This window comes from Kwoniella pini, chromosome 1 (assembly GCF_000512605.2).
Source record: "Kwoniella pini CBS 10737 chromosome 1, complete sequence".
NCBI classification, from domain to species: domain Eukaryota; kingdom Fungi; phylum Basidiomycota; class Tremellomycetes; order Tremellales; family Cryptococcaceae; genus Kwoniella; species Kwoniella pini.
In genome coordinates, this window is record NC_091716.1 from 241,621 (window position 1) to 258,958 (window position 17,338).

Genomic DNA, 17,338 nt, shown 5'->3' on the forward strand with positions numbered 1-17,338 from the left:
ACATAAGCTGGTGAACTGGCTAACTGCAAGATCACCAATGCAAAAGAGTCCTACGACTTCCGTACATCGTATAGTCTGTCGCATTACGAGAAGCCTGCACACGCTAGACCTTATGACTTTAAACCAATGGATGTAGATTCCGACTGCAGGTCCTGTAAAAACTTATTCATATCGCGGGCGATGCTGTCTGGACTGAATTTTTGTCGATATAAAGTCAAGTCATCTCATGTTAAGCAGATTCACGAATTGTATCACTGATCATACTACGCAAAATTTCTGTGAATACGTTCCGACCTAAGATTGGACGTGTCACGAGATGATTTCAATGTATGTTATCAATGAGATTGCATCAAATCAAGAGAGTCTCAAAACGGAATTGTGAGCAGGTAAAACTTTCTGTTATCATTAACGAACTACGCATACCTCCGACGGTTCCTCTTGTTATTCTCTTTTTCCAATGCACAGATGAACAACGATGATTGTCAATGGTGATGCAATTCTGACATCCCGAAGTGGGCCGTCGGAACATTGATTTATCATCTGTTTAAGGGTAAATGATGGATATTTATTAAATACTAATACGATATCAGGGTATTACTTTGAGAATAGTATTCGGATGATTAATAGATTATCAAGCATGACTAAATCGGCACATGGTTGCAAGTACTACTAATCTATCTAAATGGTACCTGTTTATGTAAAACATATAAATACCATGTACGGCATGTCGAGACTTGAATTCACAATCAGCAAGCCTGTCTGCTTCTTTACACAATACCGCAATCAACTAGCCATTGAATGAACCTTCCTGATAGAATTACTGAGCCAAACATCATAATGACCGTCACTGAATCTTATTTTCAAGGAGCAATTGACCTCATACTTGGGGGAGATCTACCAGGATTTCTAGAACAATATGTCGAGGATAATGTAGAATGGATGGTAATTAATGCAGAAGTCAAATCATCACCCTTTTCAGGTCTTTATCATAGTGTAAGTTAGAGGGAATCGCACTTATTTCTCCTTCGAACCTCCTTATTAAAATTGACTCTTAAATTCTCCCTTGATAGAAACAGGAATATTTCGCAACAGCTGCCCCTTTATTTGGAGCGTTCAATGGGCCGACTAAATTTGAATTGGAAAGATCAACTCTAGCTGGAAATTTAGCTTTTTTGGAATTAAGAGGTACGGCAGTAGGAAAGAAGGATGGAAAAACAATGGTCGGCTAGTAAGTCACATTAACCTTAAAATAATTTGCAAACTTTACATTACATGTATGATCTCGAATATCAGTTTGAATACATAAGGCTGACCAGCTTTGGACGATAGTTGGGTATGGATTCTTGAATTTGACGATGGCGAAGAAAAACCTAAAATCAAGAAAATTAAAGAATACTTTGATTCAGCTTTATCTAAGGAATTTATCGAGAACAATCAATAATGAACTATATGCACTTGTACGATTCCGCTTCTTTCAGCTTGCTTGCTGCCACCATATACCATATCGTTACGATGTTTGGCAGACAGCTTGGGTTGTTTGTTATGGGCGTAGCGTATCTGTTTGCTCCTGTCAATACATAACGCACGGTGTGAGGTTGAACATAAGATACCGGTCCCGAGTAGGAGATTTCTGATTAAGAGCTTCAAGATTCTGTCTACGATCTAGGTCATCCGTCATCGCAGTATTCGAATTTGGAACGGTCGTATTAACGTGCTTTCAAGGTATCCAAATTCACGATTATTCATACAAAAACCTTCATCAAATCTTCTGGCGATTTGAAAGTTTTTTCCTTAGGCTGCTCTATAATACTTCCAAAAGGCATCTGACCCGTCATTTTCCAACCTTCCGGTATATTCCAAATCCGATTCATCTCTTCTTTATCAGGATAATAATGCTGGAGAGTCATCCCTATCCTTGGGGACAAATTTGTGAAGGCTAGCCAAACTATTATACATATTACCAATTTGGCATTTCTACTTCCAACACGAAAAGCAACACTTACTGGCATACTGCGCTATAGCTGAAGATTGTACTGCCCAGGTATCGAATTTATCCTCATATGCTGGATACTTCTTTATGGTATCTTCAATACCTGATAGCAAGCTCTTATCAGGTACACATAGATTATTTACCCGTATAGTACGATTCGATACTTACTCTGACTATCTTCGAAAAACAATAACGTCCCAAAGCCATTTTGTAAAGATCTCAACTTGTCAATCACTTTACTGAATAGTTGCATTTCAGTGTCAGCCAGCTCTCGTTTCTTGAAGATTACACAATTCCAAGACTCACGAGAAATGCTCATGAGCAACATTAGGCTTTTTTTGCAATATTTCTTGACTCAAACTAGCTATTACTAAATCCCATAATTTCCTATGATGATCCCCGAATAAAACAATAATACGAGTAGATTGCATATTGAACATCGATGGTACGTGTTTCAGCACATTTTTGGTCAGATCTGCCACCTGATCTTGGGTGATATCGCATTGATTGTTGATCTAAACGGAAACAATAATCATCAGACTATGTAGCAACAATGGATAGGGATGCGTACCAGTACTCACGACATAGTATGATCTGCGCTCTTCTATGGCACTTATCAACGACATGATGTCTTCCAGGCAAGATAGCTCTTCCGAAGCCTATCTCCAGAACATCGTATATACATGAATCGGCAAAGAGATTTAGACATAGATGTGTTTGTTTTAAGATTCAGATATTATATATTTTGCCCGAGGGGTTATCTTATCGGTTTTGACCGTCTTCGTCATGATAAGAATACAATTTGTTCACTGCTTTGATGCCTTGATGAGTTGATGTCGGTATGCCGGTATGTTTGGCCGTTTTTGGCCGTTATCGTATGATGAATGCTCCAGGTACATGTATACACATATATATATGTATACTCAGCTGATCCACTTCCCACTTCATCATGCGATTTAACTATTGAATCGTTAATAAATACTGATAATCCAATTTGAATTGAGTGTCGACTGAGATCGTCGTTCATAACATGTCCACAGCAACAACTTCGAGCAACGGCAATGGCTCCGTAAAGACCAATGATGAATTACTTCATTTTACACCAGTTGAACCTTCTAAAATGAATATCGTGAGTTTTCAATTCTCATATACATCAGGACCATAATGTGAACATTAATGTTCCAATGTTGTTCCACTTTTAGCCATATGCCGATTTGATGAACATTGACATTTCAACTTTTGATAATGGAGAAGATACTAGACAAAAACTCGCGAATCAAGTCTATGAAGCTATGACTACAAAGGGTTTTTTCGTTTTAACTGGATTTGGAATAAGTGAAGCAGAAATTTCTAAACAAGTTGATATAGGCTATGTAATTTATCATGTTTTCAATTTTTTATGAGATACTTAATAATGATAAAATAATTTAATAGACTGTTTTAGAAAAAACGCCATTAGAAGAGAAAAAAAAATTAGATGGACATATGGATAAAACTGGTTTATACAGAGGTTTTAAACTTAGAAATTATTATGAGTAAGCAGAAATATAATGAATTTTCACAACGCTCTTTCAAAGCAGACTAGTTGATGATATGATATAGGATGGAAAAGGGAGTAAAAGATCAAATTGAACAATTTAATTGGCAAAGAGAAATGACTGATCAACCTATGCCTTCAATTATAAATCCGTATAAATCTGAAGTGAAGAATTTTTGTGAAAAAGTACATAAAGATGTTCTCTACAAGGTATATCAACGTAAGTACTTTTCTTTCGTAATTTAGATGCTAAGCTAATCGAAATCGAACGATTATAGTATTTGCTCTAGCACTTGAGTTACCTATAAATACATTTGTGAATTTTCATAAATACGAAGAGAAAGATGATTCATGGTTCAGATGTAAATATGATCATACAAATACAATGTCAATTTAAGCTGATCTTAATGTAATTTAGATATGGCATACTATGATGAATTTAGCCCGGAAGATGAGGAAAAAGTAGGAGGAGTTTGGTTAAAAGGTCATCAAGATCACGGTGCAATTACAATGGTATTGTAAGTGAATAAATTCTTAACATCAAGTAAGATACTTTTGTTAATTTAGTTAAAATTGCTAAACTAGCTCTCAACCAATGGCATCATTACAAGTACGTGATGACAATGGTGAATGGAAATATACAAAACATACTCCAGGTGGAATTATCGTAAGTCACTATCAATTCTGTCAATAAATTTTCATTCTAATGAAAAATTTGAAATTGATAGATAAATTGTGGAATAATGATGGAATGGTGGACAGGAGGTTTGTTTAAAGCTGCAAATCATCGTGTATTTGCTCCACCTAGAGATCAAAGAAACCATATACGTTGTGGTGTTTTTTATTTTTCAATTCCAAATAATCAAGTTAGACCTGATTTATTAATTGATTCACCAATAATAAAAAAATTAGGTGTTAAATCAATATTTAAAGATGGTAAAAATATTGATGCACTTACATTTTCAAGAGCAAGAGTTTCTAAAGTTGGTAAAAGTGAAATGTATAAACAACCTTGGGGTGCAGGAGAAAGATTAGTTGAAGTAATTGCAGGTGTTGAAGTACCTCATTTCGGCTAAAATCTAATGGAATGAAAAAAAGCAAAAAATAAAAGAACGTTGAATGAAGTTTGTATGATTTGTATACATTTATATTGTAAATTTTAGATATGATATTTCGTTGAATGTATATCTTCTACACGGATCTCCTATCTCCCCCTCTACATGCCTGACTCGTTATTAAATCCAACACTGCTCAACCAGCTTTGATCATCTACCATCTGTGACCAAGCTGCTGGAACATCTATACCGAGAGAAGTCAAAAAATCATCTACTGATAGATCAGTCACTAAAACCATATTTTAAAAGCATGAGTAATTGCTTTTCTTAACATCGATTGAACGAACTCACCAAAGGTAGGTAAATTCAAAGCTGTAGCAACATCAAAATAGGATTGTGAAAATTCCGGTAAATCCTGCTTGATACACATAAGCAGAACTGCAGCTCGTCTTAGTGCAGCAGATATGACATCCCAATTTGATCTTCGATATTTAGCGATCAGGTTAGAAATGAATGTTATCGTTAATTCTGTAGCGTCATTGGTAATTTGCGTGCTTATCGAACGGGCTCTGGTGACGATGTATAACAGTAAGCTGACATTGTTGAAAATGTGGTGGAATGAGCCTGAATGAGATACGTTAGTTGAAGAAGAAACTGAGACTTGTGTACGATGACCTACAATGTGTCCAGTATTGCTGCTCATCTTGAGGTGTGAGAGATTCGACGAAAAAAGCCATCTCTCTACACGTTCCCAAAGCATCCATCATAGCGGTTAAAGACTGTACCTTAGTATTCGATGTATCTGGAATATTTCGAAGCAATAGCCGACGGATGAGTATAATTAAACCCAGCGATGAGAGCTTGAAAGATTCTGTGAAAAATTTGCAGAAATTTAGCACCTCACGTTCGGTGATTGGCATAAGGCGAGAGAATTGAGCAATTCCACTCACGGACCCCCGTAGGCGATGTCTCATATTGTCCTCTGCTGTCCTTAGAAGTTTCGAAGAACGGAGCATACGCCTGGTTGATTTCTTGAACCTTTTCGATAGCTATTTCCAGCTGAGCGATACGGCTAATGGGCGTATCGGGCTGTCCAATTTGAATATCAGGCGATAACTGGAAATTGTCAATTATATCACTATATACCCATGTAATGTTAGTCATACCTTAGCCAGAGAAGCATAATCAGTATGTAATTCACTCAATAAGAAGGGTTAATCGACTAATCGCGATGAAAGTCTGCATCGAAACCTTATCCGACGTAGTAGCGTCTTCTCCAAAATCTCCATCCTCAACCGAAAGGAGAGGTACATTATAGCTACCCTTATGTAAGCTGATATAGTTTCAGCCTTTCCATTCAATTATCTGTTTTCAAATTCAAGAAAACTCACAAACTTGGTCGACCATATAGTAATGCTCGCCATTTATCTTGTATTACCAAAGCCCACCATATTCTCTTTCTCAATTTTCTCTCCCATAACGGTAAAGACCAGTTAGTCGGATCTATGTGTAATCCAAGTAGAAAAGCTGCGCCTATTGCCTTGTATGCGAGTTGATCAGCTACGCATATGTTCTAGAGCCAAAAAGTTCCAAGATAAACAAAATTTACTAACCCGACCGGAAGCAATCGTTAATTGACCAGCATTCTCAGCGATTTCCACAGGTCGACCATACATTTGTAGTAGAGCCAATTGTAGGGTAGATAATCTTGGCTGTCTAAATTCATCATCTAAAGCAAGAAGAGCATTCGACCATAATTCTTTATGGATGGACCGTAATTCAGGCAAGTAATGTGTGGAGTGAGCGATGATTCCTGCCAACAAAGCATGAGGAGTAGTCGATGCGGTAGAGCTGATTTCGGAATATGCGTTATCAAGGCGATTGGTACTAATTACTGGAATGGCTTTCAAGGTGTATTGTTTCACCCTATCATAAAACAAATAAGAAGCTTCAATAATGCTTTTAGCGGTGTAGAGCTCTTAAGAAGCTGTGTAATGAAACACCTACGAGGTAATAGCCCTTTCCAAGCAATTGTTACATCGTTCTTCGCCCAATTTACGATTTTCTTCAAATGCAGCTTTACCATTATGCGGTGTTCTACCGTAAAGCAGAGCAGGAGTCTTCACGAAATAAACAGGGAAGCGCATATCCGATGAAACCTGGCGAAAAGATAATCCTCCGGGTGATTGAGAAGTTGTGGAAGGGTCTGTAGCTCTCACAACTAAAGTAGAGAATGCATCTGCACCAATGAAATGTGATTCTTCATTATGGGATTCTTCCATATCCAAAGAAGAGGGAGGTAAATCCTAGAAATGTACAAATTGCTTAAGTTAGATCTCAAATATATGAAGTTCAAAATAGCTTACATGGTGTAAAACTGAACTACTACTCCATGGAATTTGTCTTGAATCGCCATCATCTCTCATAGATGATAATTCAATAGATAATGTTGGATCACGTTCATGAATATCAAGAATCTGTGATTAAAGTTAGCCATGCGCTCTCAAGTAGAAAGCTATACTCACATTCGTAGATTGCGATACTTGTTGATGACTCGCGCTGATTGTATCTCCCATTTGTTCCCGACCGACTTCGCTAGATGTATCTGTCTTTCTCCGTTTTCTGATTGTTGGAGGCATATCAAAAGTACATGGTTTAGACCGTACTCGACATGCCATACAAGGTTCACCTCTAACTTCTATCGAACATAGCTGCTTCAATCGCCGACCTTTAATAGTGATTCTATCAGCGGCTACATATCTATAGTAAAACAGTGAAAAGGCTCACATAAATCACAAGGTCTATCTAATCTCGAACGCGGAGCTCTGATGACACTAGGTCCTGCATGACGGTCAGCGATTTCCGTCATATCAGTCCGATTGGCGTAAGAGTTGTTATAGTATGGCACTCACCTGATCGGATGGGATTCTCTACCATCTGTCCAATTGCGTTGAAGTTATTGCAGAATCATCTTCAAAAGAGAGATGATTTGGATTGCTTTTTGGCCGCGGGGTATCAATGATGCGTTTCCCACGCTTGTCAGAACGAGATATCCCCCACGTGCACCTGTCAAACAAATGCCCGATCGATCCGCAATACTAGTTAAAGGAAAGACAAGCAAAATAACAATACAACCCAATGTTCCAAAACAGTATGTATATGTCTTGGATTCGAGCACCAATTGCACTGATAACATCATCACGCATGCATATATTTGTATCTGTGCATTCATCCCATTCAGAATCTCTATGTTAAACATAATAATCTATACAGATGGCTATTTAATCAACATCCATCTCTTCAATCTTTGGTCCTTCACCTTCACCTTCAACATCCATCTTCTCTGCCTCTTCTTCTTTCTTTGGGGTTTCAGTTCCAGGAGTGTTGGTAGGTGGTACTTCAACCTTTGCTCTAGGTTTAGGTTTATTTAAGATAGCAGCACAAGTAAATGTGACTTCTTCTTTCCTCTTTGTGATTTCGGATGAAAGTACGATTGGGTTAACGTTTTTAGGTTTTTCGGATTGTCTAACTAATTGGTTCTCCAACCATGATAAAGTATTGGCTGAGGCATCAATCTATAAAATTGCCAAATACATATCAGATATCGGTTTATCTCTCTTTGAATAAGGGAAATTAAAAACTCACAACTTTTTGTAAATCTTCTTGAGAGATATGAGAGTATTTCTCATCACCACTTTGAGCAGCATTCAAGTATGTGTTCAAAGTTTCTCTGCATGAAGCAGCAGCTTTAGGTCTCTCTTCAGATTCTTTCCATCTCAATACGATTGGATCACCTTTAGTCTTGAGAGCATCTAATCTTTGTACGTATGCTGATTTGGTAGCATCTTCACCTTCTTCAGTGTATAACCAATCTTCTGCTTCTTGTAAACCAGTCAATAAGTCGGATTTCTCAGAAGATTGAACGTAAGCAGCATATCGATCGTCAAGTTTACCTCTCATCTCGTATACGTATTCTTCAAGAGCGTTCTTTCGGTCCTACACCGAGTTTAAAAAGAATGTATTAGCTTCAGTTAAATATGAGGATACATCGCTAACTCACCTCAGTCTCCATGACTAATTTATCATCAGCATGCATTTGTCCTTCCTTTTCAGTCAAGCCATCTACAGCACTCTTGGCAAGACCGGAGTATTGTCCAACAACGGCACAATCACCTTTTCGTTGAATCTTCTTGACAAGTTTCTTCTCCTCCTTCTTGTCCTCTCCTTCACCGGTAGTGACGATTTCCTCTTTCTCAACTTCCTCGACGATGTAGGCACCTTCGAAATTGACGATACCGTGTAAATTCAATCGAGCCTTGACTTTGACACATGCCAAATCACCTGAAGCTGGCTTTTCAACGTTCTTGACGGTGAATTTACCCAACCATGGGTTGGTACCTTTTGGTAAAGTCGAAGGTTCGGCATATTGAGCTTCAAGCTCGAATGGACCTTGTCTGTAGAATGTGAGGATCTTGGTAGATGGGATGGGGTTATTTTGAGGGAAGACGGTTAATTCAGTATCTTCATCTGGGTTTCCAGCTTCTTTCTCCCATTGAACTTTGATAGGGTAAGAAGCGATATCATGGACGGCGAATTCTCTGACTCTGAACACTGGGGAAAGTGAGGCACAGGCGAAAGTAGCACCTCTGGCAATGGCTTCATCTTGGTTCAATGTGGTGGAGAGAACTTTACCGTTGAAGAAAGCTTGAATTCGTTCTTTAATAGCTGGAATTCTAGTAGATCCACCGACCAATTCAACGGCATCAATTTGATCAATTGTTAATCCAGCTTTCTCTAAAGCTTCAGCTAATGGGTTGCTGACTCGCTTAAGCAAGTGTTCGGTGAGCTCTTCAAATTGCTCTCTCTTGAGAGAGGAGGAAGCGTCAATATCGACCATAAGAGATTCGACATTGATAGGAGCTTCAGCATTGGCGGAAAGAACCTTCTTAAGTCTTTCACATCCGGTAGATAATCTGAATACGGCTTTAGGAGATGAAAGAACGTCGATCTTGTATTTAGCGTCGAACTCTTTGGCGAAATGTTGAACAAGGGCGTAGTCGAAATCTCTACCACCGAAGTGTCTGTCGTAAGCGGTTGATTTGACAGTGAGTTGACCTTTTGAGAAGGCAACGACAGCAACGGAGTAGTTGGAGTGACCAACATCAACGAAAACAACATGTCGAGGAGCATCAGCTGATTCTGGTAAATCGGCTTTGGTGATACCGTAACCCAATGCGACGGCAGTGGTATCATTTATGAGTCTAAGGGAGTTAAGTCCAGCGATGTTGGCAGCATCTAACATAGCTCGTCGTTGAACATCGGTGTACCATCCTGGAACGGCAATAACGACGTCCGATACGGCTTGTTTAAGTTCGTTGGCAGCGATATCTCGAAGTTTACCGAGGTAGGCACCGACCAATTGAGTGTAAGAGAATTCGCTTTGTTCACCAAGGTAGTTGACCTGTATGAGTATGAAAGGTTAGTCCACCAATCATCGGGGATAAAGACAGAATTGAGGTTGGACTAGTAGTAGAACAGGCGGAATACTCACCTTGACACCAGCACTTCCGTTAACATCGACCAATTGAGCGTTGATGTACTTCTTCTCGTACTCCTCAATCTCAGGATCACTGAGAGATCTACCAATCAATCGCTTGAGGGATCCAATAGTGTTTTTGAAGTTTGAAGTTTCAGCGGTCTTGGCAGGTTCACCGATGTGTCTTTGTCGAGCAGTGAATGAGACAAGGGAGCTAAAGGAGTTATAGTGGATCATCAGCTTGAACTCAGAGAAGCAGTCAGAGGGGATATGGTACGTAACAATTGTACTCACGGGGTAGCTCGGTTGGACACTTCGTTCACAATGATATCTATACCTCTGTGTCTAGCAACACCAATCTTGGAAGAAAGGTTACCGAGATCAATACCAACTACACTCTACGGGAAGGAATATACGTCAGAGATTATTTACTTTGCGTCGATGAAACCGAATAGTAATGAAGGGGTACTTACAGCCATTTTAACTGTACTATATTTATGCTAAAGAATAAGATAATACAATGTTACTTTGTTGAGTCTACGATTCGAAGGTGGATATACAATATCTATCTACGAAATGAGTTTTTGTTTTTGCTTAATGAACGGAGAAAGGATGAAATTCTGTATGGATTTTATGGTCTGACGGTCTAAGGGGATTAATTGAGAGATTCACTGGTTCACTCTGTAATCAACTTTTTCAACTTGTTTTTGACGTGATGCCAAGGATTTGTGGCACTTTTCAATTATTATAGAAGGGCCTCGAAGCCTCTTGATAATTCCAAAAAATAGAGACATACCCGTGGGAAAGTAAACTCCTTATCATATCATATAACACTAAAATGGCAGGATGATTTACACAAAATTCTTCTACGTCATAGTTTTCTTGGCTGCATGTACCTCCACTTTGTCTTGGCTTTGTTATTGTCGCAGTCTGACATTTCAATCTCTGTTTGATCATTTTATACAATTCAGCTGTGCAAGCTGACAAAATATCAAGTAATTGTTCTTTACCTTTCTGTAACTCGATCATCATCACAAGCTATAGTCTGAGGGAGTAAGCTAGTCAATCTCATGCAACTGTATTCAGGACCGAATTGTATATATCGTACTAATGACCTTGTGATCCTCTAGTGTGTATTCCAATAATATGTGAGCTATTGAATGGGTGGAGAATTTCATGATTATATTCAAGCTGACAGAATAAATCACATTTCAGTCGGCTTTCCTACCAAAGTGCGCTGGCTGTTCCACTTCATTGAGAATTTATAAGTTGACATATCACATAGTTCAGCCAAGATGCCGCGGAACATGGTCGAATGTGTCCAAGGTGTAATAATGGTAAATCTTCCGGCTTATTAGTCCATGATCGTTCCGCTGATGAGTTTTGACATTAAAGCTGGTGTCGGTGCGTACTTCCCACTTGCATTTGGCACGTCTCATCTGACAACTTATGAAAGTGGGTGGAAACTCACGAACTTGGTTTGAATTCTTCTGGGTACCATTGATACCATTCAAAAAGTCAAGGATATGGATTTGTACAATCTGTCGTGAGCACCCTTCCGCTGCCTATCAATTGGGCAGTATATTGATGATGAATACAGAATGGGAGATGAAACAAGGCGATGGACCTGATCCACAACCTCCTCAACAAGGTTTCGGCAGACCACCGCCACCTCAGCAACCTCATCAACCGGGATATGGTCAACAGCATGTGTAATTTGTAGCCAAATAATTACTGGCAGACGTAAGAGATCTGGATACGGCAATTGTGAAATACTACCAATGCAAGGCAGGTGTAAGATAGTCCTAATGTATGATTTGAAACAAAGCCAGACAAAGCAAGGGTCCTTTGTGTGTGTGTGTGTGTGTCTTTTTCACCCGATGATCTGTGCACACTGATATCGTATGTGCAATTAAGGTGATATTTAACTCATGGCGTAAATAAACTCATCCTTCATCAATGTCTTTCTCTTATCTTTCCCTCTACCTTCACTCTACATTAAGCCGTAACATCTTGAAACATACTTGACACATTATTCATTCTCTTCCCGCCAAATTGAAAGGATACCTGCCTCAAAGGAATTTACTACTCCTCGACACCCATACTCACAAATTTCTTCCGATAACTCAATCGTTATATCATAATTTCCCTCTTACATACTCAAAGTGACAGCGATCTGAAGTTTTTGGATGATCGTGAAGGGTAGTCCTTTCATGGATATCAAATTGTGTCGGACGAACGAGTGTAGATAATATGGTTAACCCTTCTTGTGAAGGTGAGTCTCCTTTGGGTTTCCTTTGTTTCAAGCGCATCCTTCTTTTTCACCCACCTCGCAAAGGATATTTCGAAGTACGACAATTCAAATCAAGAGGAATATGTTGGGAACTTATATGAATGAGCATATCATTCATCTTTGAGGTTTATTTATCGAAACACTCTTTTCAAATGCTCAGATCTTTGTCTTTCATCACATTGAAGCTTCAATACTCATTCTGAACTGTACTACGGATATATCTGACTTAAACACTTGAAAGTTAATCAGCTATAGGACGAAAGCGAAACCTCGAAATGTTCTGCGACCTCCCAGTGATTTTAGCCGTCTTCTCGGTTGTTGTAAGACATGTTAGAGGAGATGATCGTACGGATACGCAGAGGATTGGGACTGAATATACCTCTATGCCATTATATCGAAGTGGGGCAGGTACCAATGTAATGAGCGCAAATGTGGGTAATCCGCCTACAGAGTTGAAATTGACTTGCTGTAAGTTTAACCCACCTGACAGACAGGATATCAAGCGAGGACAGACTGAGTATACCACCTTGTAGCCACGAATGTCGACTTCTTCGTTGTGGCTGCTACAGGCTGCGAAGAATGTGTTGAAAATGCCAATTTGTAAGTCACACTTTCTTCCCACTTCAATGAGATGAAGCCCATGCTGATTGTTCTTCACGACTAGACTCGATGTTTCGCGTTCACAATCAATCTCGGTGAGTGCCTTACCATGTTGGCCCATTTGATAAGTCATCGCTGAAAGATGGATCTTGAAAGGTAACGAATGATGACCTTGCATACGTCTTCTCTTATCCATCCGGTTCTTCTTCAACTTTATCAATAGCAGGTCGATTCGCCAATGATATTATTTTGGATGAAAGAGGAGATGAAGCTACCCCTCGTCCTATAGTTTTGGCAGCAGCTGTGCAGAGTAATGATCCGCGTGCGAATTTGGATGGAGTAGATGCTAAATTATCAGATGGATCGGCTGGGTTCTGGGGTATGGGGGTATATCAAGTAAGTCTCCTTATATGTGAGCTTGCCAGATCTTTTTTGACTTCAATAGGCTTACTTCAAGCTTCAATTCAATAGGATAGAAAAGCAAACTCTATGATCCCTTCGATGATCATTGCAGACAATGATGGATCCCCGGGCCAATTGACCTCGTATACAGTAGGATTTCAGATCAATAATTTTTCTACAAATACGGATGATCTGGCTGGAACGATTCATTGGGGAGCTGTACCGTCCGACGCATATCAGGGAAATTTGTAAGTGTGAACATGAGATTTTCCACATTTCAGTGACTGACATGGTGTTCTCTCAGCAATTGGCTTGATGTTGATTTGACCATGGGAGGATCATGGGCATTCGGTGTAGATCGATTACGGATCGAAGGCGAGATCATAGGTCTGGACAATCATTTCGTGAGTTCAGGCTTGGAGACATATATCAAGTGATGTACTTTGATGCAAGCGCTGATATTCTCTGATCAATAGGGCACTATCGATCCAGGATTCGATTCCATTTATCTGCCTACAGCCATAGCTGAACGTATATTCGCAAAAGTCACTGGCGCCGAACGAGATCTAGTGGATACCACTCGTTGGGTAAGTTGTTGCAATGATTGTTGTCCGAACAATTGACTGACCCACATTTCCTGCAGAATCTTCCATGTGACGCCTCCATAGATCTCAAAATCATAATTTCCGGCACACAATATGCTATAGATCCTACTGCGCTAGTGCGAAACCGAGATGCTGCTGGGCGGACATGTTGGAGCTCTATCGTAGCCTGGCAGAATGGTAGTGTACCGGAGACGAACGGGGAGGTGAGGCTTGGTACGCCTTTCATGTCGGGGGTGTATGCGTGAGTCATTGTCGTCGGGATGATACGTAAGGCAAAAAGATTGCGGATAGAATGCTGATCTTTTGAACAACGTAGCGCACTATACTATTCTGATGCGGCACAATATGTCGGCCTAGCTGGGAAGCCTAATTCAGTCAATGCCGCCAATCTGTACTCGAGGGATGAGGGTCACGCGAATAAGAAGCTTGCTGGTATTCGTAAGTATGCTTTGTAATCCATTCTCTAAGACGACTTCGGTGTTAAACTGAAGCACCATTCTAGTGATTGGCACTCTACTCGGCGTTTTGATTTTCGGCTTCATTCTGTGCTACGCTCGAAACAGATCTTCCTTCCAATCGATATGGTATCGAGCCCTTCGACGACAACAACGAGCACAAATGAACGCAGTGGTCAGAGGGGCAACTATGCCCCCGCCAATGATGCCTATCGTACCTATACCAATGGGAGGACCAATGATACCTCGTGGACCTCCTCCAATGATGGCTCAGATGGGTATGCTACCGCCCCAATCTATGATGGGGATGGGACGTATGATGCCTCCTCCTCCACCATATCAACCCCCTATGGCACCTCAACAGTATCAACAGCAGCAGCAGCAGCCACTATTGGGTAACCAAGCTCATACATCACCTCAAATGACAATGCCAATGACAGTTCAGCCTGATCAAACAGGATTTTATTCTCCTAGACTACAACATACTTCTCCGCCCAAATCGAATTACTTGCCATTACCGTGGAAAGGTAGTAAAGGTCGAGGAAGTGGTAAATACGCGGAGCCGTTGAGTGGTGGATCTAGAGTTCATTTCGGTCCTTCTTCGGCAAGACATACAAGGAGCATAAGTGGGTCCGGAGCAAGTGTGAATGAGTTTGGATCGTATGGAAGAGGACCGGAAGGAAGACATGATAGACAAAATGGATTTATAAGAGAATATCAAAATTTACCACCTTCTCACGTTCATACCCCGCAATATGATCATCACCAATCACAGCATCATGGGGGATATCAGAACGAGGAATCATTACCACCTTTAGCTGAAGTTCCAGAACAAGAGGAATATATACCATACCCTCATCAACAACAAATACAGCATCAGAACGAAAAAAAGAAATACTTTTCATGGAAAAGTAATGCTTCTTCTGATGGTGGAGGTAAAGGTATATATGCACCTGTAGGTGTGAATACAAGTATACAGACAGGTACGAATCCGAATATAGATGAACAAGCTAGAAGAAGTTGGTGGAATCGAGATAAGAATGGAGGATGGAAAGAAAGAGAATCAATTGGAACGCCAAAGATCAAAAGAGGTTTAGGATGGAGTTGAGCTTTAAATAACAAATTGTGTGTTACCTCAATATTTTTTTATAAATGTTCCCAAATGGATAGTATTTTGACCAAAGGATGTGTGGAGATTTATTTACATTGACTATAAGTATTTAGTTGATGTAGTAACTGACGATGATGATGATGATGAAATAGAAGAATTGCCAAATCCTAGCAATGTGGCAGATAATCAAAGTCCAACTTTCGATTCTCTCGATTTGATTGAACTTTACGAAAAAAGAGAAGAAAAGGCAAACGATGTTTTCGTACATTGGTTGAAGAGATTTGAGCCGGACCTAAGAGATGAAGGATGGGATTGTAGTGATCAATCAACTTTCAACGTTCTTTAGTCGCATTTGAAAAAAAGACAATAATTAATTAAGTCAAGTATCTTCGAAGTAGTATTTGTATAGTAATGAATAATGCAAATTGCCAAAGCTGAGGTTGGCGGATTGTAAAGGACAGCAAAATGTTAATCGAGTATTGTTACTTTGCTCCATGATTTAACAAGTCGCGTAAAAAAGTCTTTTGCATAATCAATCAATCAATAATTAATTGATAGTCACTCTTTTGCCATATATATATATATATACGAAAATAAAAATAAGAATCCAATATACTTTTACAATCGTGGCCAACGATATAATCTATTCAACAACAATGAAAAAAAGAAAACTGGAGAAGAAAACAGAAACTCCGAATTTGATGAATGAATGAAGTCAGATCATCATATATGCTATTATATTTTTGGGAAAAATGGAGAAGAATCATTTAAAAATGATTATTGAGAACCTGGAAGTTCAAATTTAACACCTCCTACTCCTGGTCCCCATCTTACATGATCAGAATCTTCTCGAACTACACAAAGTGAATAACAAAGATCAATCACTATTTCTTTTGATTTTAATTCTGAATAAATAACAAATAAAACTCACTATGTTTTGTTCCCATATAAGCACAGTATGAACACATCATAGCAGTGAAAGTAAGAATTGGATATACATCAACTGGTACAGGTCTAGCTTTAAAGAAAGCTGATAACTGAAAATTGTGGAAATTATATCGTCAATATAATCATCAATTAAATTGAAAGTTCGTAAACGATTTCAACTTACTTGTTCACCTGCAGTTGGAATTGTATAAGATCTTTTAGCTATTTGTTGTCTTGCAACCATAGATTTGGAAGCTTGAACTGTAGTTCTTAAAGCAGATCTAGCGAACATTGTTATTATTAATGTTGTTGTTGTTTGGTTTAAATTCCGTTTAAAAGGAAGTTTGTTAATTTAGTTAGATTGTTAGAGAGACTTTGGTTATTGTGTTTGTTGTTGTTGTTGTTTGTGATGGAAAGAGAAGATACATTTCGACAAATCATAAAGGGGTTTATATATCTTTTTTCTCGAATGCATAGTATCGTGAATCTTCGCAAAAATATAACTTATCGCATTAAGAGCTCCAATATCAATTATCGGATTCGGACGCCAACGCTATCAAATCATCAATAGGAGATGAATTAGAAAGGAATGTTTCGTGAGAAAAACGAAAAATCACTTGAATTCAACGAAATAAAACCGGAATAAGGAAAATAATAGTTTAAAATGTTTAAATTTCCCTGAAATTTAACGATTTACATTCCGGTAAGGTACTTTATGAAAAGATGTTTTTTACGGAAAGATTCGGTAAAACCTTGAATTATAAGGGTCAACTTTATCTATTAGTCAAACTAGCTAAACTTTCCGAGTATCAGTTATGGAATATTTC

At 39.0% G+C, this 17,338-nt stretch overlaps 8 protein-coding genes across 8 annotated transcripts; 4 read left to right on the forward strand and 4 right to left on the reverse strand.

Moving 5' to 3' along the window:
- Positions 1–837: 837 nt before the first annotated feature.
- Positions 838–1,441, forward strand: I206_100101 (uncharacterized protein; the record flags this gene model as incomplete). The annotated part of the gene is made up of 3 exons (XM_019153001.1): positions 838–993; positions 1,071–1,228; positions 1,330–1,441. 3 exons carry the CDS (start codon positions 838–840, stop codon positions 1,439–1,441), a joined length of 426 nt encoding a protein of 141 aa, XP_019015139.1.
- Positions 1,442–1,742: 301 nt separating this feature from the next.
- I206_100102 (uncharacterized protein) lies at positions 1,743–2,616 on the reverse strand (the record flags this gene model as incomplete). Its single annotated transcript, XM_070202132.1, has 5 exons — positions 1,743–1,945; positions 2,004–2,093; positions 2,159–2,229; positions 2,297–2,505; positions 2,572–2,616. The coding sequence occupies 5 exons, from the start codon at positions 2,614–2,616 to the stop codon at positions 1,743–1,745; spliced, it is 618 nt and encodes a 205-aa protein (XP_070058233.1).
- A 404-nt stretch (positions 2,617–3,020) lies between these two features.
- On the forward strand, positions 3,021–4,603 carry I206_100103 (uncharacterized protein; the record flags this gene model as incomplete). The annotated part of the gene is made up of 8 exons (XM_019152998.2): positions 3,021–3,119; positions 3,193–3,363; positions 3,425–3,525; positions 3,593–3,747; positions 3,806–3,889; positions 3,946–4,045; positions 4,113–4,194; positions 4,256–4,603. The coding sequence occupies 8 exons, from the start codon at positions 3,021–3,023 to the stop codon at positions 4,601–4,603; spliced, it is 1,140 nt and encodes a 379-aa protein (XP_019015136.2).
- Positions 4,604–4,743: 140 nt separating this feature from the next.
- Positions 4,744–7,519, reverse strand: I206_100104 (uncharacterized protein; the record flags this gene model as incomplete). Its single annotated transcript, XM_019152997.1, has 12 exons — positions 4,744–4,871; positions 4,934–5,206; positions 5,262–5,453; positions 5,533–5,720; positions 5,784–5,915; positions 5,974–6,122; positions 6,196–6,508; positions 6,590–6,888; positions 6,949–7,059; positions 7,108–7,310; positions 7,370–7,423; positions 7,495–7,519. The coding sequence occupies 12 exons, from the start codon at positions 7,517–7,519 to the stop codon at positions 4,744–4,746; spliced, it is 2,067 nt and encodes a 688-aa protein (XP_019015135.1).
- Positions 7,520–7,863: 344 nt separating this feature from the next.
- I206_100105 (uncharacterized protein) lies at positions 7,864–10,597 on the reverse strand (the record flags this gene model as incomplete). Its single annotated transcript, XM_019152996.1, has 6 exons — positions 7,864–8,157; positions 8,228–8,578; positions 8,643–10,043; positions 10,134–10,332; positions 10,413–10,516; positions 10,592–10,597. 6 exons carry the CDS (start codon positions 10,595–10,597, stop codon positions 7,864–7,866), a joined length of 2,355 nt encoding a protein of 784 aa, XP_019015134.1.
- Positions 10,598–10,964: 367 nt separating this feature from the next.
- On the forward strand, positions 10,965–11,834 carry I206_100106 (uncharacterized protein; the record flags this gene model as incomplete). Its single annotated transcript, XM_070202133.1, has 7 exons — positions 10,965–11,010; positions 11,249–11,266; positions 11,334–11,350; positions 11,404–11,455; positions 11,514–11,522; positions 11,575–11,664; positions 11,719–11,834. 7 exons carry the CDS (start codon positions 10,965–10,967, stop codon positions 11,832–11,834), a joined length of 348 nt encoding a protein of 115 aa, XP_070058234.1.
- Positions 11,835–12,686: 852 nt separating this feature from the next.
- On the forward strand, positions 12,687–15,581 carry I206_100107 (uncharacterized protein; the record flags this gene model as incomplete). The annotated part of the gene is made up of 10 exons (XM_019152994.1): positions 12,687–12,879; positions 12,945–13,011; positions 13,076–13,106; positions 13,168–13,407; positions 13,483–13,661; positions 13,718–13,817; positions 13,890–14,000; positions 14,057–14,259; positions 14,335–14,456; positions 14,521–15,581. The coding sequence occupies 10 exons, from the start codon at positions 12,687–12,689 to the stop codon at positions 15,579–15,581; spliced, it is 2,307 nt and encodes a 768-aa protein (XP_019015132.1).
- Positions 15,582–16,361: 780 nt separating this feature from the next.
- On the reverse strand, positions 16,362–16,803 carry I206_100108 (uncharacterized protein; the record flags this gene model as incomplete). The annotated part of the gene is made up of 3 exons (XM_019152992.1): positions 16,362–16,438; positions 16,516–16,621; positions 16,696–16,803. 3 exons carry the CDS (start codon positions 16,801–16,803, stop codon positions 16,362–16,364), a joined length of 291 nt encoding a protein of 96 aa, XP_019015130.1.
- Between the last annotated feature and the right edge of the window lie 535 nt (positions 16,804–17,338).